This window comes from Fistularia commersonii, chromosome 7, assembly GCF_037954325.1.
Source record: "Fistularia commersonii isolate RoL2024-O1a breed Wild chromosome 7, RoL_Fcom_v1.0, whole genome shotgun sequence".
Lineage (NCBI taxonomy): Eukaryota > Metazoa > Chordata > Actinopteri > Syngnathiformes > Fistulariidae > Fistularia > Fistularia commersonii.
Genome location: NC_141290.1, coordinates 4,282,400 through 4,299,895, shown reverse-complemented (window position 1 = coordinate 4,299,895; position 17,496 = coordinate 4,282,400). Strand labels below are relative to the sequence as shown.

The 17,496-nt window shown below is 47.3% G+C and overlaps 1 protein-coding gene across 1 annotated transcript in view; it reads right to left on the bottom strand.

Annotated features, from left to right (window-relative positions):
- Nucleotides 1–306: 306 nt before the first annotated feature.
- The window catches only part of lrrk2 (leucine-rich repeat kinase 2), a 38,733-nt gene continuing 21,543 nt past the window's right edge, over nucleotides 307–17,496 (bottom strand). The window contains exons 19-52 of the mRNA XM_086149242.1: nucleotides 16,120–16,384; nucleotides 15,844–16,029; nucleotides 14,696–14,811; nucleotides 14,499–14,571; nucleotides 14,172–14,368; nucleotides 13,854–14,104; nucleotides 13,223–13,371; nucleotides 13,012–13,105; nucleotides 12,742–12,928; nucleotides 12,459–12,640; nucleotides 11,852–12,075; nucleotides 11,515–11,642; nucleotides 10,068–10,286; nucleotides 9,782–9,983; nucleotides 8,975–9,063; nucleotides 8,655–8,842; nucleotides 6,823–6,977; nucleotides 6,592–6,738; nucleotides 6,291–6,482; nucleotides 6,075–6,218; nucleotides 5,741–5,853; nucleotides 5,467–5,657; nucleotides 5,231–5,391; nucleotides 4,827–4,997; nucleotides 4,550–4,650; nucleotides 4,247–4,459; nucleotides 3,915–4,108; nucleotides 3,753–3,825; nucleotides 2,904–3,094; nucleotides 1,922–2,074; nucleotides 1,376–1,605; nucleotides 1,145–1,213; nucleotides 938–1,063; nucleotides 307–622 (exon numbers count right to left, since the gene is read on the bottom strand). Coding sequence (XP_086005368.1) covers nucleotides 939–1,063; nucleotides 1,145–1,213; nucleotides 1,376–1,605; nucleotides 1,922–2,074; nucleotides 2,904–3,094; nucleotides 3,753–3,825; nucleotides 3,915–4,108; nucleotides 4,247–4,459; nucleotides 4,550–4,650; nucleotides 4,827–4,997; nucleotides 5,231–5,391; nucleotides 5,467–5,657; nucleotides 5,741–5,853; nucleotides 6,075–6,218; nucleotides 6,291–6,482; nucleotides 6,592–6,738; nucleotides 6,823–6,977; nucleotides 8,655–8,842; nucleotides 8,975–9,063; nucleotides 9,782–9,983; nucleotides 10,068–10,286; nucleotides 11,515–11,642; nucleotides 11,852–12,075; nucleotides 12,459–12,640; nucleotides 12,742–12,928; nucleotides 13,012–13,105; nucleotides 13,223–13,371; nucleotides 13,854–14,104; nucleotides 14,172–14,368; nucleotides 14,499–14,571; nucleotides 14,696–14,811; nucleotides 15,844–16,029; nucleotides 16,120–16,384 — 5,373 coding nt within the window. The 3' untranslated portion in view covers nucleotides 307–622; nucleotide 938. The remainder of the gene's footprint in view (nucleotides 623–937; nucleotides 1,064–1,144; nucleotides 1,214–1,375; nucleotides 1,606–1,921; nucleotides 2,075–2,903; nucleotides 3,095–3,752; nucleotides 3,826–3,914; nucleotides 4,109–4,246; nucleotides 4,460–4,549; nucleotides 4,651–4,826; nucleotides 4,998–5,230; nucleotides 5,392–5,466; nucleotides 5,658–5,740; nucleotides 5,854–6,074; nucleotides 6,219–6,290; nucleotides 6,483–6,591; nucleotides 6,739–6,822; nucleotides 6,978–8,654; nucleotides 8,843–8,974; nucleotides 9,064–9,781; nucleotides 9,984–10,067; nucleotides 10,287–11,514; nucleotides 11,643–11,851; nucleotides 12,076–12,458; nucleotides 12,641–12,741; nucleotides 12,929–13,011; nucleotides 13,106–13,222; nucleotides 13,372–13,853; nucleotides 14,105–14,171; nucleotides 14,369–14,498; nucleotides 14,572–14,695; nucleotides 14,812–15,843; nucleotides 16,030–16,119; nucleotides 16,385–17,496) is intronic.

Here is a 17,496-nt window from a genome sequence, read left to right as displayed (position 1 = left end):
CCATCAGCTTTTAGCACAATTTTAACATGTGAATATCCAATAAATGTCATTTGTTCACAGCTAATGCTTACTGTCGTCGTAGTTTGAGGCAATTTCTGAATAAACTAATCGGGAAAAGGTTTATTCATTTGCGACCTCCGTGATACCACACAGTACTTGATGTGGCATTCGTAAAAAGTGTCACCGTGCCCCTGGAGTGGATGTGGTAAACAGGTAAACAAACAAAAAAACACAACAATAAATAAATCTGCTCTCTCAGAGGCGTTTTGGTTCCTTTGGCTTTTTCAATCCATTTCCTTCTCCTTCCAGAACTTCAATGCAAACAAATACCTTCGTGAGCGGCCAGGGGTCCACTGTTGCCCCCCGAACGTCCGTGTCCCTTTTAGAAATGAGTCAGTGCGGACGTTGCCTTTGTCGCGGCACACTGTTGAAGGAGCTCTCCCCTCACAAAAACATCGTGCTTAATTTATCCAACAGATCCGCGCTTCGGCTCTTGCCATCAGTCAAGCCACGCTGCATGAACATGAGGTAAACCATCCTCCAGAGATGTGTAAGTGCGCGTGTGCGCGCACGCATCAAAACACACCCGTATGCTAGATAGTTGATCCCTTTTCGACACATTCTGCAGAAGAAGAAGAAGAAACATATGACCTCTGTTGACCTTGTCAAAGGGGGTTAGCCATCATAAAACATCTTCCTGCAAGTTAGCTTAGCATCCTATGGGAGGAGTAGCCTGGTAGTTGAGACAAATCCAAAAAGAAAACTTAACTTGACCATGTAAGTTGAGATTCCTCTGAACTTGTTTTATTTCAGAAAACGTGAAAAGGCATCCAATCATTACCAGTTATAACCTTTTATTGACAACATGACGCTAATAATGAAATAATAACCTGTGAGTCAGTCGGGAGGTGTAATGATAGCAAGATGAAAAGCGAACCTCAGTTGCCGTGGAGCTGCTCTCTCATCTTGGCAGCAATGTGCTCCCTCCTCTCACAGTGTTTGCTCAGGCCTTTCACCTCCTTCGGCAGAGCACCGCTCCACACCATCAGCACTGACTCCTCATCTAAGCAGAGCAGGGCTCACAGTTAAGTGACATTGTGATGCTAGCTTGCAGTTGTTGCCAGTGGCGAGCGGCGACACTCACCCAGCTCGTTTTCATCCTGTGGTAGCCTCCTGCCCAGAACCAGCAACACATTCTTCCAGGTCACGGTTTCTGTCGAGCCGGAATGGAAACGCGGGTGAAAACAAGCATGAACTAGGCATCTTAACAAAAGCCCAGTGGATCATTTGAGAGGGCAATTAAGAAATAAATTAGTGATTAATTGCTAATGATTATTTAAAACATCAGCAGGGATTCACACTAAATTGCACCAACCAATGAGAGTGGAGATGATGCAACGGACCGAGTCGCAGCGTGGTGACATGACCTGCAGCGTCTGGTGCTTGGATAGCTCCAGCACCAGCAGGTGGCCGCCCCGCGTGCCGACCCATAGCGCGGAGGCGCCCTGCACCAGCAGGGCCTTCACCCGGGCCCAGGAGGGGGCAGCCTCGGCGGGTGGCTCCGCCCCGCCGTTCCTCCACCGGGACCTGCAGCCTGAGTCCTGTCTGCGAAAACCGGGCCAGGGTGTCAAAACTACACAGTACTATGAACCTCTGTGTACCACAGTATTTAGCAGTTAAGTAGTACACACTGCCAAGAGACGCTGTGCTGACCACTCGGCATGAAGAGGGAACAGGGAGGACATGAACATCTATTGAAATTTAATCGACAAATCAATTAAAATGATTGAAAAAGTGAAACCGCTCATGAGCTAACAGTGGGACTTCAGCTAATTATAGCTTTAAATTAGCAAGAAGTGAGTGACAATCTGGAGGATTTTGTTCGGGATAGGAGGTAGGCTGTGTGTGTTGGTGTAGGCACCTGATTATCTGTGCGCAGTTTATGCAGTCCACCATCCTCTCACTCCTCTTATCCCACACTTCCACCGTCACTGTCCCCGCCTTGCTCAGATACAAGTATTTATCCACCACCATCCGGGACACACAGGCCTCCCCACCCACTGAGCGCTGAGTCCTAGACATATGCCACACACACACACACACACACACACACACACACACACACACACACACACACACACACACACACACACACACACACACATACCGGACAGGCAGTTAAAATCACTAATGTTGGGAGTATTTTGTTGATTTTCCCAAGGGGCGGACGGCAAAGTCTTGTGAAAACTTGTGCAAAAACAAAACTGCAGTCTTTGCCTGTTTAATCAACTGATTTCCATAAAATTGATACTATTTTATTACATTAGCAGAAACAGGGAAGGGCCTAATCAGAATACATCCCTGTCAATTCAAGGACACACAAGAGGAAGGTGGTCTCTGGGTTTCTGGGTCTCAAATTGGCCAGTCAACAGGTTCGTTGTAGACTTTTAAATGTTGTGAATGTTGTCAATGAAAGGGCGAATGGTCAGATGTGTCATGCTAAACCCCCTGTGACCCTGTAAGCAGGAAAACATATATAATGATCGTATAATATATAGTACCGTATATTTAATGCAACTATTTCCTTGTGAACATGTCGGGCGATCCTTAAAAGCCTTCTATCCACTGGTAAGTTTGCACTTAGCACAATCTAGTGGCAGAAAGGTGAACCCAAACCTGGTTACATTAAGATTCCATGTTAAGGACGCACTGCTGTTTCACAGGGCATTCTCAATCTGACTGCCACAACAACAGTTGATAGTATTTCTATGAAATATATTTTCAGCCAATTTCAAATTGACATCCAGATCATATTTTCAGCCAGTTTTTTTTTGCAACCCTCTGTCACCATTATTTCCTTGGCCAAAGGGCAAAGGAAAGCCTGTATGTACACTGGGACTCACTGGAGGACTAGGTTGGGCCTGGTGTTGATGGCCTTGCAGATGTCGTAGTCGGCGGAGAGGGAGAGGACCCTGGTCCCGCAGGCGGCCCAGACAGACCTGCTGTCCAGAGAGTACAGGGACTGGGCCAGGCCCATCACCGGGGTGTTGACGTTTCCGATGGTGAGGATTTTTACCGGCTGGCCTTTTTCCACCTGAGACGGGAAACCGGAGGAAGCTGATGTGAAGATGGCCAGACCTTGATTGACACCTAAGATGAATATGGTTTTTTTCCCTAATGTTTTGTTCATCAGGGTTTGCATAACCTCAAGAGTTACTGCCTGAATAGCTTTGGGTTTGCCGGAAAGACAGATGGATCCGTCAAAAATGTACAAGATGTGTAAAAATCAACGTCAACATTTCATCCATGCTTTGGGATCGCTTCTAGTTAGTGCTAGGCGAGCCCCTAGTTATGCTGCTTCTGCGGCTTACTCTGTTGAGAGATATTCTGTGACGCACTTCTTTCGTTCCTCCCAATCTTCCTATCCTGTCTGCACTCATGCCCTTTCATCAGTGCACAATAGTAACCTCATATCTTCTCCAAAGTCCTTGGGTTCTCTCATTCTGCTGGTCCCCAAGAGGTGTGGCTTGATCTGCTGCAGGGTCTTGCGGCTTGCCGCCATGGTTTACTTCTTTTATGAATTAATATAATATCTGCTATTAGCATGTAATGGTTAGCGCTACTGTTGTTATCATTATGAGGTCATTTATGCCAACCTCCACCCCACTTCTATCACACTCTTGCTTTTCAATGCAGGCAGCTCTCTGCCTGCATTGGGAGCTGTCCTAGGTTTGTGATTTGATTTAAATCACCTTCAGAGCAGAGTCCTCGTAAACAGTCAGGATCCCGTCTGCAGTCCCGACCAGTAAATAATTCCTTCTTTGGCTGGAAAAGATAAAAAATAAATAAAATGGAATAATAATAAATGACCAATTAAACCTCCCATGTGTGAACAGTTGTCAGAGACTACTCACGCTCGCCGAGGATGCACATGGAAGTACAGCGAAGTGACAGCGTCCGTGACACTCTGCAGCCGGCGATGGGACGATGTGTCGTGGGTGCTGATCACCACCAAGGACCCCGACTGGGTGCCCGCCACCAGCCAGTCACAGGGATCGTCGGGGATCTGGACAGTCACCAGGCAGAGGACGGGGCTGGTGTCAACCTCCTGTCCGACGGGGATGGAGGAGGACAGCGTGAATGGAGTGGGGCTTATTGGACAAAACAAGGTGTGGCTGTCATAGTTTGTGCTAAGCTAACTAGCATGAGTATTCGCCCTGCCAGACAAAGAAACGGCTGACCGTACCTGTGTTGTGGCAGTGTTGGTGTCCAGGTCCACAGCCGTGATGGAGCCCATCCTCTGTGTGCTGCTGCCCCCTGCCAACCAGGCTCTTTGGCAGGACCCGGGAATGTTGTCGCTCCCTGAGCTGATGGCGAGACACTCTGCATTGAGAGCCTTGGGCACCGCCTGCTCTCGCATCAGACACAGCATCTCGGCTGAGTTCAACCGGTCAAACACCTGCAGGCGGTAGAAGACACGCTGCCTTTTTCACTACATCGGCTCCCCTTCCGGTTCTGATGGCACTTTTGAAAAACCCTGGACGCCGACCTGAGAGGACGTGGGTCGATCCTGAGGACTTTCCTTCAGACAGTCCTTCATCAGCATCTGGAAGCTGGGCCAAGGTGAGCAGCCATAGTGTGTCACTGGATCTGCGTGACAGGCAACAACTTTTGACAGTAGAAAATGTTCATTTGTTCATTATCCCTAACACTGATCCTATACTCAGGGGCGCAACACTTTCTTTTAGAAAGTGAAAATTGTTATGTTGCACTGTTAGACGTCTTTCGTCACAGCTGAGGTGACTGAAATGTGACCCCCCCCTTACCGGGGAGCTTCCCCTGCACTGCGACTTCATCAAACTCGCTGGGGAACTTCATGCCATCGGCAATGCGCTCGCCGCAGGTCAGGAGGTCGTAGAGGAGCAGGCCAAAGGAGAACACGTCAGCCTGTTGGTTGTAGATCACGTTACCCCGGGCAACCTCTGGTGCCCGGAAACCTGCAGAATGAAAAAAAACAAAATTGAGGTAAAAATATGGGATATGTTATTGAGAAAGCTGTTACTACACAAGGTAATTATTTTAATCATTGTCATACCAATTCTGGCCACTAGAGTTCTTGTAGATTAAACAAAAGGTAATTCAGAGTTCAGTGTTTTCAGATAATCAGATTATAACCCGGGTAAAAAATGAGTGATTAGTGAGAATAACTGATCAGCTGGGTGGATCTAACCTGGGGTCCCTTCCGAACTGCGGACCCCCATGCTGCAGCAGTACTGGGCAATGCCATAGTCCGTGATCTTGGCGATGATGACGGAGTCGGTCTTCAGATTGAATAGGAGGACGTTGTGGGGCTTGAGGTCACGGTAGATGATCATGGCAGAGTGCAGGTACCTGGTCACAAATATCCAATCACAACATCCATTTTGGGCAATATCTCGGAAAACACAGCAGGGTGTTTCCGCGTACCGGAGTCCGTCGGCCACGTGCAGGGCAATCCTGTGCTGGAGCTTCCTGTTCAGACTGCCATTCTCATGTTCAAACAGAGAGTCCAGGGATCCTCTGAGAGCCAGCTCCATCACCAGCACCTGCGGGGCTGAGCCGGCCGCCAGCAGACCCACCAGGCTTGGGTGGCGGAGGCGACCCAACACCGCCAGTTCCTGGGCGAGAGGGGTCAGACGGCTTTACTCGATAATGGAGAATTGGCTGGGCCGAAGGAGTTGAAGAGCCCATTCGGTCTCACCTGTCTGAGGAGTCTGTGGACGTAAAGCTCCGATGCATGTTTGTTGAAAACCTTCACAGCTACCTCCTCATTCTTGTAGACACCGCGATAGACAGTTCCAAACCCGCCATCCCCTGTGTACATCACATTACGTTCCTGTGAAGTTCTAACAAAGGAACAACTGGAAACCCAACACAGGACAAAGACATCCACCTGTAAGTATTATCTGCCACCCAGTTATCTAGGAAAATACCCATTTATACACACAAATCTGGTCAAAAACATTTGGATATAAACCAAAGGGATGGCTAGTGCCTCGGATGTGACCGAGGTGCAACCTGTAGACCCGGCTCACCAAGGCGGTTCTCCTTGGACAGACCCTCCAGCTCCTCACTGTCCAGTATGGTTCCGGCGGGCTGGTCGCTCAGGACCAAGTCAGGGGCGATCTGGGAGATTGGGAGGGTGCAGCGGGGGTTTTCCGGGCTCACCAGCAGGAAGTCTGAGGGTGTGGAAATCACCATGTTAGAACCTGAAAGAGCTGCTCCGTCAAGAGCGATGAGAATACCCATACCATTGTCAAAGGTCATGAAGAGCTCCTCCAGCGGGATCTTGCGCCACTCCTGGCCATCCTCGAAGCTGTAAAGAGCCCACTTCTTCAGCAGGGCTTCCCCGGTGCCATGCATGTCAGTGTTGAGGAGGCCCGGGAACCACTCCTCTAGCAGGGAGTCCACATGGTCCACCACCTGCCCCAGGAGAACCCGGCCTAGAGGAGAACACGGTGGCATTGTGATATCTTATTTAAAAGAGTAATTTTCCTTAACAATTCTTTTTAAAAGTAACATTATTTGTCCGAGGGTTCGAGAGATCTGCACCTTTGTATGAGGAGGGCACCGTGATCCTGACAAAGCTGGATGGGTTCTCCTCCATGGAAGCAGCCTCCACCAGGCAATAGGCTTCCGGGGACCAGCTCAGGTACACCCCTCGCTTCCAGTAGATCCGATTGGGCCGGACCGCCCTCTCTGGGACGACACAAGAGCTGGCATGTCATTTCGCACCACATGCCCTCTTTTCCCCCAGCGCGGCACAAAGAACACCCAGGTTACCTCGTCCATACAGCAGGTAGGAGGAGATCTCCAGCAGGCGGCTGATCTGCCTTGACCAATAATCCATAGGGAAGTAGGGCATCTCGTACAAACGCACAATCACCTCTGAGTTCTCACAGTGGGGCAACTCGATTACCGGCCGATGCTTAGAGAGACTGCCAACACAAACAACAGAAGAAAAAGATGATATATATATATAACTGTACATACATACAATTATTTATACAGTGTCCTGGAAAATGGGCCTGTTTAGATGTATTTATGATATTTTTTCAGATGTATTTAAATGTATTTATGAGGTTGCTCTCGTTTGTGTTTGAGGGGAATTCTAGAAATATGAGAATTTAGAAATTAGTTTTGGATATTTTTAAAAATGTGAATCATAAAATATGAGATGAATTTGTCAGAAACTTCTGAGAATTAAAAAAAAAAAAAAAATTAGGAGGACGTTAAAGACAGAGATGTAATGCAGCCTCAGGGCGGCACTGGCCCGTGTCTCCCTGAGCCTGTCTTGGGGGCAAGATACAACGTAATGTAAAGATAGAGGCAGAAAAGGCAAAACAAAGGGCGTATGATGACTTGTACAGTCGGTTGGATAGTAAGGAGGGTGAGAATGATCTATACAGGTTGGCGAAACAGAGAGATAATGATGGAAAGGATATACAACAGGTCCGGGTGATTAAGGATAGAGGGGGAAATGTATTGACAGATGCTAGAAGAGTGATGGGAAGATGGGAAGAGTACTTTGAAGAGCTGATGAATGGGGAAAATGAAAGACAGGTAAGTGTAGAAGAGGTGACTATTGTAGACCCCAAAGTAGCATAAATGAGTAAAAGTGAAGTGAGGAAGGCAGTGAAGAGGATGAAGAGTGGAAAAGCAGTTGATCCTGATGATGTACCTGTGGAGGTGTGGAAGTGTCTAGGAGAGGCAGTGGTAGATTTTCTGGCTCAATTATACAACGGGATCTTAGAGAACTCAGGTAGAACAGTGAGGCTACAGGGACTGGAGATCAAGAAGCTGGAGGATTTCACGTGCTTGGGGTCAACAGTCCAGAGCAACGTAGACTGTGGAAAAGAGGTGAAGAGACGGTTCCAAGCGGGTGGAGAAAAGTGTCAGGGGTACTATGTGATAGATGACTATCGGCCGGAATGAAAGGAAAGATGTACAAGACAGTGATGAGACCAGCGATGCTGTTTGCCCTAGAAACAGTTCAAAATGATGAAAAGACAGGAGGCAGAACTAGAGGTTGCTGAGATGAAGATGTTGTGGTTCTCTTTGGGAGTGACCAGGATGGATAGGATCAGGAATGTGTCTATCAGAGAAACAGCACATGTTAGATGTTTTGGAGAGAAGATCAAAGAAGCCAGACTGAGATGGTTCGGTCATGTACAGAGGAGGGATAGAGAATATATTGGCAGACGGATGCTGGAATTGGAGCTGCCAGGCAAGAGGTCTCGAGGAAGACCAGAGAGAAGATTTATGGGCGTAGTGAGAGAGGATATGAGGTAGTTGGGGTGAGAGAGGAGGATACAGAGAATAGGGTTAGATGGAGAAGGTTGATTCGCTGTGGTGACCTCTGAAGGGAAAAGTCAAAAGAAGAAGAAGTTCAAGACAAAGATGTGCAATGGTTCCATCTGAAATGCAGTGGGATTGAAGCACAAAGTCCTTTGCAATGGTAATACTCAACTGAAGTACAAGTACTTCAAAACTACCGCTGGGGGAAATTGCACTTTGTTGCTTTCAATCAAACGTTTGAGTTACTGGAGTGGAATGGTGCCATCTAGTGGTTGAAGGGAGTATTTCAATATAAGACAAAGGAGGGGATGGACAACCTGCTGGGCACCAGCAGCTGATCCTCGCCGAAAGGCAAGGCGATCTGGAACTTCTCCAGCAGCTTGAAGAACTGCGTCTGGTGGCTCTTGGGGAAGCACTTGGTCTCGGACAGGAACTTCTCCACCACTGAGCGCTGGACAATCCCCTTGGGGTGCTCCCAGATGCCGCAGCTCTTCAGCGTCAGCTTCTGCTCGAAACGAAACGCAACGCAGCTTTTTGAAGGTAGGACATAAAATGACGGAGTGCCTTTTCTTTGTTTTCCAGCAAGCAGGTGCATTCTGACTTTATTTCTTTATCACCCAAGGTTGGGGGGGCTTACTTGAGAGATGACATTACACAGCCACTGCGGGTGGATGAAGTAAAGCTCCTGCAGCTGGAGGGCCGGGTCTTCGAAGTGCAGCAAAACCCCTGTGAGGACAAAATTATGTGGGAAAATGAATAAGATCTAAAGAGACCATCAACATGTAGGTAACATGCTTGAATTTCAATAAGAACATACATCAATGGCATTAATTTCGTAGTAAAAATTAAATAAAAATTGTATGCCTCTTTTTATTTGGAGCCTTCTGTCTTGAATTTAAATAGTCACCCTTTTCCACAGGCTACAAATAAATGTAAAAATAAAATTACAATTACTCTGATCTTCTGCCTTTCTTTTCACCATTTTTCAGAGGGGTAGCACAGTGCCAGTATCAGCATAAGGTCGCTATGACAACTGTCAACAGAGGAGAGGGCGTTTATAAGTCCTCTCATGATTTTGGACACCAGAACACCAGCAGAGAATTATGGAATTTGTAGTTTTAGCGGTACATGTAGTGTAGGCTATAATGCCAGCCTGGCAAGCTCTAAAAGTCATTTGGTATTGCTTCACTGGCCAAATATAATTACAGTGCAGGCCAAAAGTTTCGCTACTTGGTTGAGAGAGACTTTCTCGTTGATTTTCAGCAATCAGAGGCCTGCTTGTGGGCTTGTAGTATTTTTTGCAACCCATATAACCGACACGTAATTTCAGCGGGACGAAGAGAGCTGAAACCCCTGAATCTCGGCATCAGCTGTTATCAGTCGTAATACCGCTGTCCCACGTGTATCATTGTTATTATACTCCCAGTAGAAAAGGTACACTGACCGGCCTCACTCAGGAAGTGAATGGCATGCGGCAGCTCGGCCTCATCCAGCGGGAGCTGGCTCTCCTGGATCAGCTGCAGCAACTCGTGGTGCCGTATGACGGGGAACTCCGGGGGAACCCTGGCTCTCTCCTGGAGAACACGGCGCTCCAGCTCCACGTAGCTGTCAGGCACCAGCTGGCCCATCACCGGCTGGCCCTGGATCTGCTCGGGGGCCAGAGAGAGGGAGCGGTTCGATCTCCTGAACCCAAAAGGATCAAACAACTGTTGTTCATGCCGTCACTCGACCTTGAAGCCGGCGACCTCCGTGACAATGGCTTTGCGCAGCTTGGCAACAGAGTCAGAGTCCTCGCAAGCGGAGACCATGTGGTAGTCCTTGATGGCCGGGAAGCCCTGGTGGTTCAGCAGTTCCTCCCGGATCTTTGTCAGACAGGCCTGCAGCTGAGTGTCCTCGGCCTTGTCCAGGTGGGTCCCCACTAAGATGACCGGGGAGAGCGGGGCCACGGCCTGAGTAGGATGGCAGGAAAGGGGGTTTATCTCATCTTGAAAAAGGAAAAAACCTCTGCTCTTGTTCTTTAAAGAGATTGAATAAAAACTGACATGAATATCTATGTGATTTTGACATTTCAAACAAGGAATTTCAGGGCATTTCTCTTTATTTACTGATCGATATCCAGTAGACATTTCAATTAGTGGCCTTTTCACTACATGTTCAAAACATAAATAAAATGTAGTAGATTTAATACATTAACGGACACCTCACAGACGACTGCAACTACTACCTCTTCATATTCACAGAGCATATATATGTTGTAAAATAAGGGCTATTCCTTTAGTCAAAATTGTCATTTGGCCATTTGGACCCACTTGCCCCGGGAGCCACAAAAGGTGAAAAATAAAAAAATTAAGATAACACTGTCTCTATGTTTTGTTTTTTTTAACATTCATGCTATATATACAGATATGAATGATAGTGTTATCAGCTACAAAGCTGATATGATCAGCTACAAAGAATACAAAATTTAATTACTGTGTGAAAAAAAAACACTGAACACCAGGAAAAAACAAAACAAAACACAAAAGAAAACGCATCGGGGTGAAGGTTGCTCAACGTGTATTTGAGTCCTCCTCAATAAAAAGCTGAACCTAGATTAATGCCCCTACTGCAAACCAAAAACTCTGTATGCATGGTGTGGTCATTGTTTAATCACGTGCAGCTAAGCGTGCATTCACCTGTCAACCTGACATGATAAAAAAAAAAAAAAAAAAGACTATTTTACTGAGTATCTGAAATATGATACTCAGTATCCAATTATTCATTTTACCTGGTGAACGTGATTTTCACTCCTGAACCTCAATGGACACTGGCTGCACATCAGGGCTGTAAAAGCTCAATAAATCGTGCATCGGCAGTCGTGACACATATTTTGAACCGCAGGAAACCGAAACATGTTTTACTTTGATGTCACATGATCATCATAATCTTCAAACTTAGAATTACATTTAGAAAAACTAACAAACTACAGTAATATAAATATAGAATTAAATACTCATTGAGCAGCAGCAGAAACATGAAAAAGCCACGGGTGCCCGACCCATGATCTAGTATAATTCAGCTGTTCCAAGAAAAAGTGTTTAAAGAAACACCTCTATTGACCCATGTGGACATTCACTTTGTGTTTCACCAGAAATAATGAGCTGTCAATTCTCGAAAAACCTCTTGTTTTCAACTGACCTTGATGTTGAAGAGCCATGGCTTGAGGGCATCCAGCTGGCCAGGGCCTTTGCTCAGGCTGTGGACCACCAGGTAGAGCGCTCTGGAGGTGAGGAAGTGAGGGTGAGATCCGCTGAACTCCTCTCCGCCTACAAGATGGGGGGCCGAGAGCAACAGGAAGTCAGAGCGTGGATTTGCTGGCACTTCTAGACGTGTCACTGTCCACGTTCTTATATTCACCTTTAAAACACTGAATGGATAAATGGACTTAGTGCATGCTAAATGGGAAACACATATTACTATAGCTCATTTATCTGAAATAAAGTCTGCATCTTGCTCACTGCACGTTCTATCTGACCTGAGAAGTCCCAAATATTGAGCAGCATTTTCTTCTTGTCCCGTTCCCTGACGGTCCAGTCCCAGACGTCAATTCCCACCGCACCCCGCTTGGACCCGACCTGGGCGGCTTTCAGCTTCATCAGCTGCCGAATCAGTGTGGTCTTGCCACTGCCTGGGTTCCCCACCACGATCAGCTTCATACGGTAGTATGGCACGGCCTTCTTCAGCCGCTGCTGCAGGAACCTGGAGGAGACACGATGGGTATTTTAACCTGCTCAAATGCAAATATTTCAGGCTCTAATGTCAGAAGTACATCCCTTGATGCCTCTAAATTACAAATCAGTCACTCAAATGTTACCTTTGAGGGCCAGTAAGATGCTTCTGAGCATTATTACTAACCACAATCAACAGCAATAGTATTATTATTGGCGCGGGCAGTAATGGTATTGGTCAAAGTAATGGCAGTGGTTGCCGTAGTTATATTGTAACTGCAGTCCTGGCAGCAATATTTATAAATCTAAATGTTTCTGTGAGGATTGCGCAAAATCTCCATTAACTGTTAATCTAGGTTTCTCATCTCTGGTCTCCAGACTTTGGTCCCTTGTCTAGGGTCCTGGATCTCTGACCTGACGATGTCTTTGGTTTTGCTGCCGATCAGTTTGGGGTCCAGCTGGAGACGGAGGCCGTCCAGCGGCAGGTCCCACAGTCTGCCCAGCTTCCCCATCTCATCGGGGAGGGACTTGAGGCCAGCGTTGCGGCTGACATCCAGGGAGGTCAGGCCTTCCAGCAGGCCAATCTGCGGGGGGATCTGTGCTCACACATACACAAAGAAACAGACAGCAGTAAAGTAACAGTGTAAAGTGACGGTAAGTGAGCACCACAGGTTACTATGTATAGATAAAGTCTTACCTGTGTCAGCTTATTGTCACTGAGGTGCAGTTTCTCCAGCCGGGCCCACTTGTAGATAGAGCCGTTCAGGTCCAGAGCGCTGATGCAGTTCTGACTGAACATGAGCTCTCTGAGGTTGCTGGAGGCCCAGTGGCCCGGCCCGGGAAGAACGGCAATGCTGTTGGTTCTCATGTCCAGCGATCGCAAGCTTAAGGGGATAAAAAAATCCAAAGGTGATGACTGATTTCACTTCATAAAGTTCTTCAGATATCGGAGCGTGAGCCAACTCACTTGGGGAGATCCAGTATGGAGTGTGGGACGCAAGGGAAGCCATTGTTTGCCAGTTTTAGGGTTGTGACCTTGGATGGCAGGTGTGACAAAGAACCTGAGGGAGGTGTAAACATCTGGTTCAGAGTCTAAAAATCCTGCCAGTGAGGCAGAGAGCATGGATTTGGAACCGACAAGATAGCTTTTCCATTGTCACAATGTTGGGTTCACCTACATATTTTGTTGAAGGAGGCGTTGAATATTTCCAGTTTGGGGCAGCCGGTCAGGAAGTCCGGGGAGATATTCTCCACGGTGTTCTTGCTCACGTCTAGGAGCTTGACCTCTGGGAGGCAAAGTGGCGTGGCGAGCTCCGTCATGCTGTTCCTGAAAAGAGAGCGTTCAGGATCTCTTATAGATCTCTGAGCTTGATTTTTTTGGAACTCGACCTTGGTAGAAAATTGCAGGATGATTGCGATTAGACGCGATTTGACGCAAAATAACCAAAGGAAGAGGAGGATCACAAGTTCTCTCCGGACCAGCGGGGACATTCCTGCACTGATGTAATTACATTTGCTGTTCTGACATTTCTTAGAAATGCTGGGGGGCCTGATTGTGCATGCAGGGCTCTCCTTCGGCAGGGGGGGTGTGTCATCACAAGAACCAGTTTCCCGTGAACGCCTTACTTATAGACAAGGGAATCGTGCACAAAATTACTGTTGTGCGGCCCAGTGACACATATCTGCTGCAGTTTTTTTTTCAATTGTGACCTAGCTTTGTAAGCCTCTCTCTTTTTCTTTACCTGATCCTTGACTGCTGACCTCTCATTCAACAGCACCCTCCTGTCTGAGAGAGGCATGAGCACCTACCCCTCCATGAACAGCTCCTCCAGCCCTTCCATGGCCATGCCCAGCTGCTCAGGGAAGGCGGTGATTCTGTTAAAGGACAGGTTGAGCTGGCGCAGCGAGGGGCAGGCTGCGGCAGAATCAAACGACAGCAGCGGCCCCACGCTGTTGCGGGAGACATTCAGGATGCAGAGGCAGGGGAGAGCTAGGAGCTCTGCCGGCAGCGACCGGAGCTGGTTGTCCTGCAGGTCCAGTCTTGTCACAGCATTCAAACTCTGCGGGCACAAAGGGCCGTTAAGCGTCGGTTCTATGTCACTTCGACGCCCAACGCCCGAGTCCTACCTGGCACAACGCCGAGGGGAAATCCAGCAGGCTGTTGTGGCTCAGGTCCAGACGGAGGAGGTGCCCCAGCTGCTCCTGGACTAAGCTGTCGTCCATCAGACAGGAGAGGGAGTCCAGCTCGTTCCCAGAGAGGTCCAGCAGCAGGACCGGCTCCTTGTCCTTCAGTGGCGCAGCTGAGGTCTCGAGAGACCCCCGCACTGGGCAACACACACACGACCCTCATCAGCAACTAACTTTGTTGTATTTCATGATCTAATATGAGGTGATAAGGAGAGAGTCTGTGTGTTTGGTGGCCATTTTGAAGTGAGTGAAGTCAGAGGCTGTTACATTTGTGGCTGGAGCTGGTCCTCCTGTATCCCCGGTTGGCATTCTCTCCGGGTTCCAGGTCAGTCGGGCCGCTCTGAGACAGAGGAGACATGACACAGATGTAAACCGATTATCTGTAGACTTCCAGGTATCGAGATGCGCAACAACGGATTGATATTTTACAGAGTACGGGAGATGCGAAGTAGCGGGAGCCTAACCTCTGCGCTGACGTGCCGGCGCCGCCCCTGCTTCCTCTTTAAAGGGCCCGCCCTCAGCTCCTCCGTTGAATTGTTGTGGGGCTTCAGAGACAGAACTCCTGTCAGGGAATCACTACCTAATAATTAATACGAAATGAAAAATAAATAAAAACATAGAATCTTCACCAAGTAGGCTTCGTGTTGACTTTGCCGGAAAAGGTTTAATGCTAGGTTTTTATCAAGTCAGAAAGATGCAGATCATTCCATATTAAGATTGCCATTATATATCTCATCTCATTATCCATCTAGTTGTATTTTTCTCTTAAACGCTGACACCACTTAAATTTTCTTAACTATATTTAGATACTTATTTCTGTTTATCTCAGCTTATTTCATTTATTTTTATTTCTTTCTATGCTAGGATCTATAATTTATGCCAGGATCAATAAAGAATTTCCGATTCATATTCTGATATTGATATATATCCACTACTATCCACCTGTGATGTCGCAGTTTGGATTGTCTTTAAAATACTACTTTACAACAATAGTTTTCTACTTGAGGAGATGTTAGTCAGTTTTCACCCTTTACAAAAAATCCAGGTCATGCATCACCTAAAATCATTAAGAAATTACCTAAAATACAGATGAAAAACCTGGAATGAGGATTGGATGACCTAAAAATCCCCTTAAAAATTGAACTAAAATAAACTAATGAATTAAACTTAATTCAATTAATTTTGATAGGAGTTACCCATCTCAGAAAAATCAAAGGGTAGTGCTCCAAAGTATTTAGCTGGAGCTACAGTTCAATAATGAGACTACAGTATTATTTAAAAGAAGTGCATTATCGTTATTATGGGCGGCAATATTAAACCTGTATGTATAGACAGTTTTAACATTCTCACTATACTTTATTGATGATTGTTTGAAAATCTATTGAATGTGATTCCCCTGCACACTACCAGAGGGAGCCAGAGGGAAAAGCAGTGGTGCTCAGTGAGGCTGATATCACAGTAAAGGTGGATGAGTGATGCTGTAACAGATTTCTACAACGTTGGATATGAATGTCATATAAGCAAATCTGGAGACAAACTCAACACTTTAAAAATTGACACTTATCCTTCAGAATGGATATTCTCCCGTCATGCATCCAGGAAGTGCCTTTACCGTCACTCTCCATGTCCTCCATGAACAGACCGTCGTCCATGGAGACGAAGCTGAAGCTGGAGTCGTCGCTTTCGTCAGAGATGTAGCCGGAAGTCAGACAGGGGTCGACAAGAGGCCTGGAGGGGCTGCCGGCGTTCTTGCTTCTCTGGAACGACTGGATATACTTCGCCAGATTTAGGCCTTTACCTTGGAGGCAGAGAAATATGGGTATAGAGAGTGAGACCCCAGCAGTCTTTGCAGAAAATGAAAAAGGAAAAGGCAGAAGTCCTTCCTCACAGTTGGTGTGACACAAACTGTTTGCTTTGCCCCTCTTAGCCAGCAGAGGGCTGAGCCAGGACGACTCCAGGCGGCCCAGCCTGAACCCCCCCAGGCAGAGGGCGTTGTTGTTGAGGTCCAGGCCCAGCCGACCCAGCAGCTGGATGACGACGAGGCTGTCACCCCGTTTCACACTCACTGCAAGGGCCCTGCGGAGGTGCTGCTCCTGTGTGCAGTGGCTGAGCAGGAGCTCCACCAGCTGCAGAGGACCTCCTTTCTCACACACCTGGAAGAGGAGCACAGATGCCCCATTGGGCGTAGGGCATTTTAAAGTCTGTGCAGGGAAGTGATGCACATGAGGTTCATCGATGCTGGGGCCAGGCCTATGACCACATCTGTAGTCTCCTCCTTGTTATGCTCATCTGATTACAGCCACTTCAGCACTATGGAAACTTTTCAGGAACAAGGCCATTTCTTGATACATTCAGACACAATAGTAACCAGGGACCATGGACCTCAGTCCCTAGAACCAAAAAGCTTCATCTCCGAGGTAGGGTCTTTTTAAGGTTCCACTGGAACTGTTAAAATTCCCCCACGGGAACGCATCACTTGACAACAAAGGCAGGCCCAACTCTGCATTTTCTTTACTGACACTGGCCGCGTGTAATCAATCACACACCCCGTGACTCAGTCCAGGGCGCAGCCCAGCACCCCAACTTGCTCACTTCCAAGAGTGTGTAAAACAAGTCCTTAGTAGGAAGTAAACCCGACCGTTGAGGCGATGGTATAAAATGACCGCGCCCCTTTGGCTCGGCACCAGAACCTCCTCATCTGCACATTCAGCTGGACTCGCCCCAGCGGGATGTGCAGGTGAGGAGGTTCCCCTTGGGGTGACATTTATTCTGGCCCAGGAGATCTCGTAAGTGCATTTTTCACTTTTTAATGAACCATTCAATTGGCGGAACTCATAGGCTATGCCCATTACCAAATACTTCTTGTGGACAAGAGTGCAATTTTTTTTAAAACTATTGTGGACACTGTTCAGCTGTTCTCTTGTGGCTTGCAGTAAAATGAAAAGGATAAGCAAGTAATGGAGCGATGAAGTGGTCCGAGCTTTTCTGGCCTGCTGCGCCGCAGAGCATATACAGAAGCATTTTAGCCAAAATAAGAAAAGAAAAAATGGCAGGGTATAAATTTATGGATATGAAACCACTTCAACCCATCTGACAGGCCATGGGAATGCAAAGCTAAAAGTTTCCCCAGGATTGGGCTAGATCCTGGAACGACATTCGAGCATCACAATTCTTTCTTGGTATATTTGAGGGTCAAAGGTCCGGAACCCAGTGGCGTCAGCTCAATCTCATGCCTGTCAATGCAGCATCTCCACAGGGCTCAATT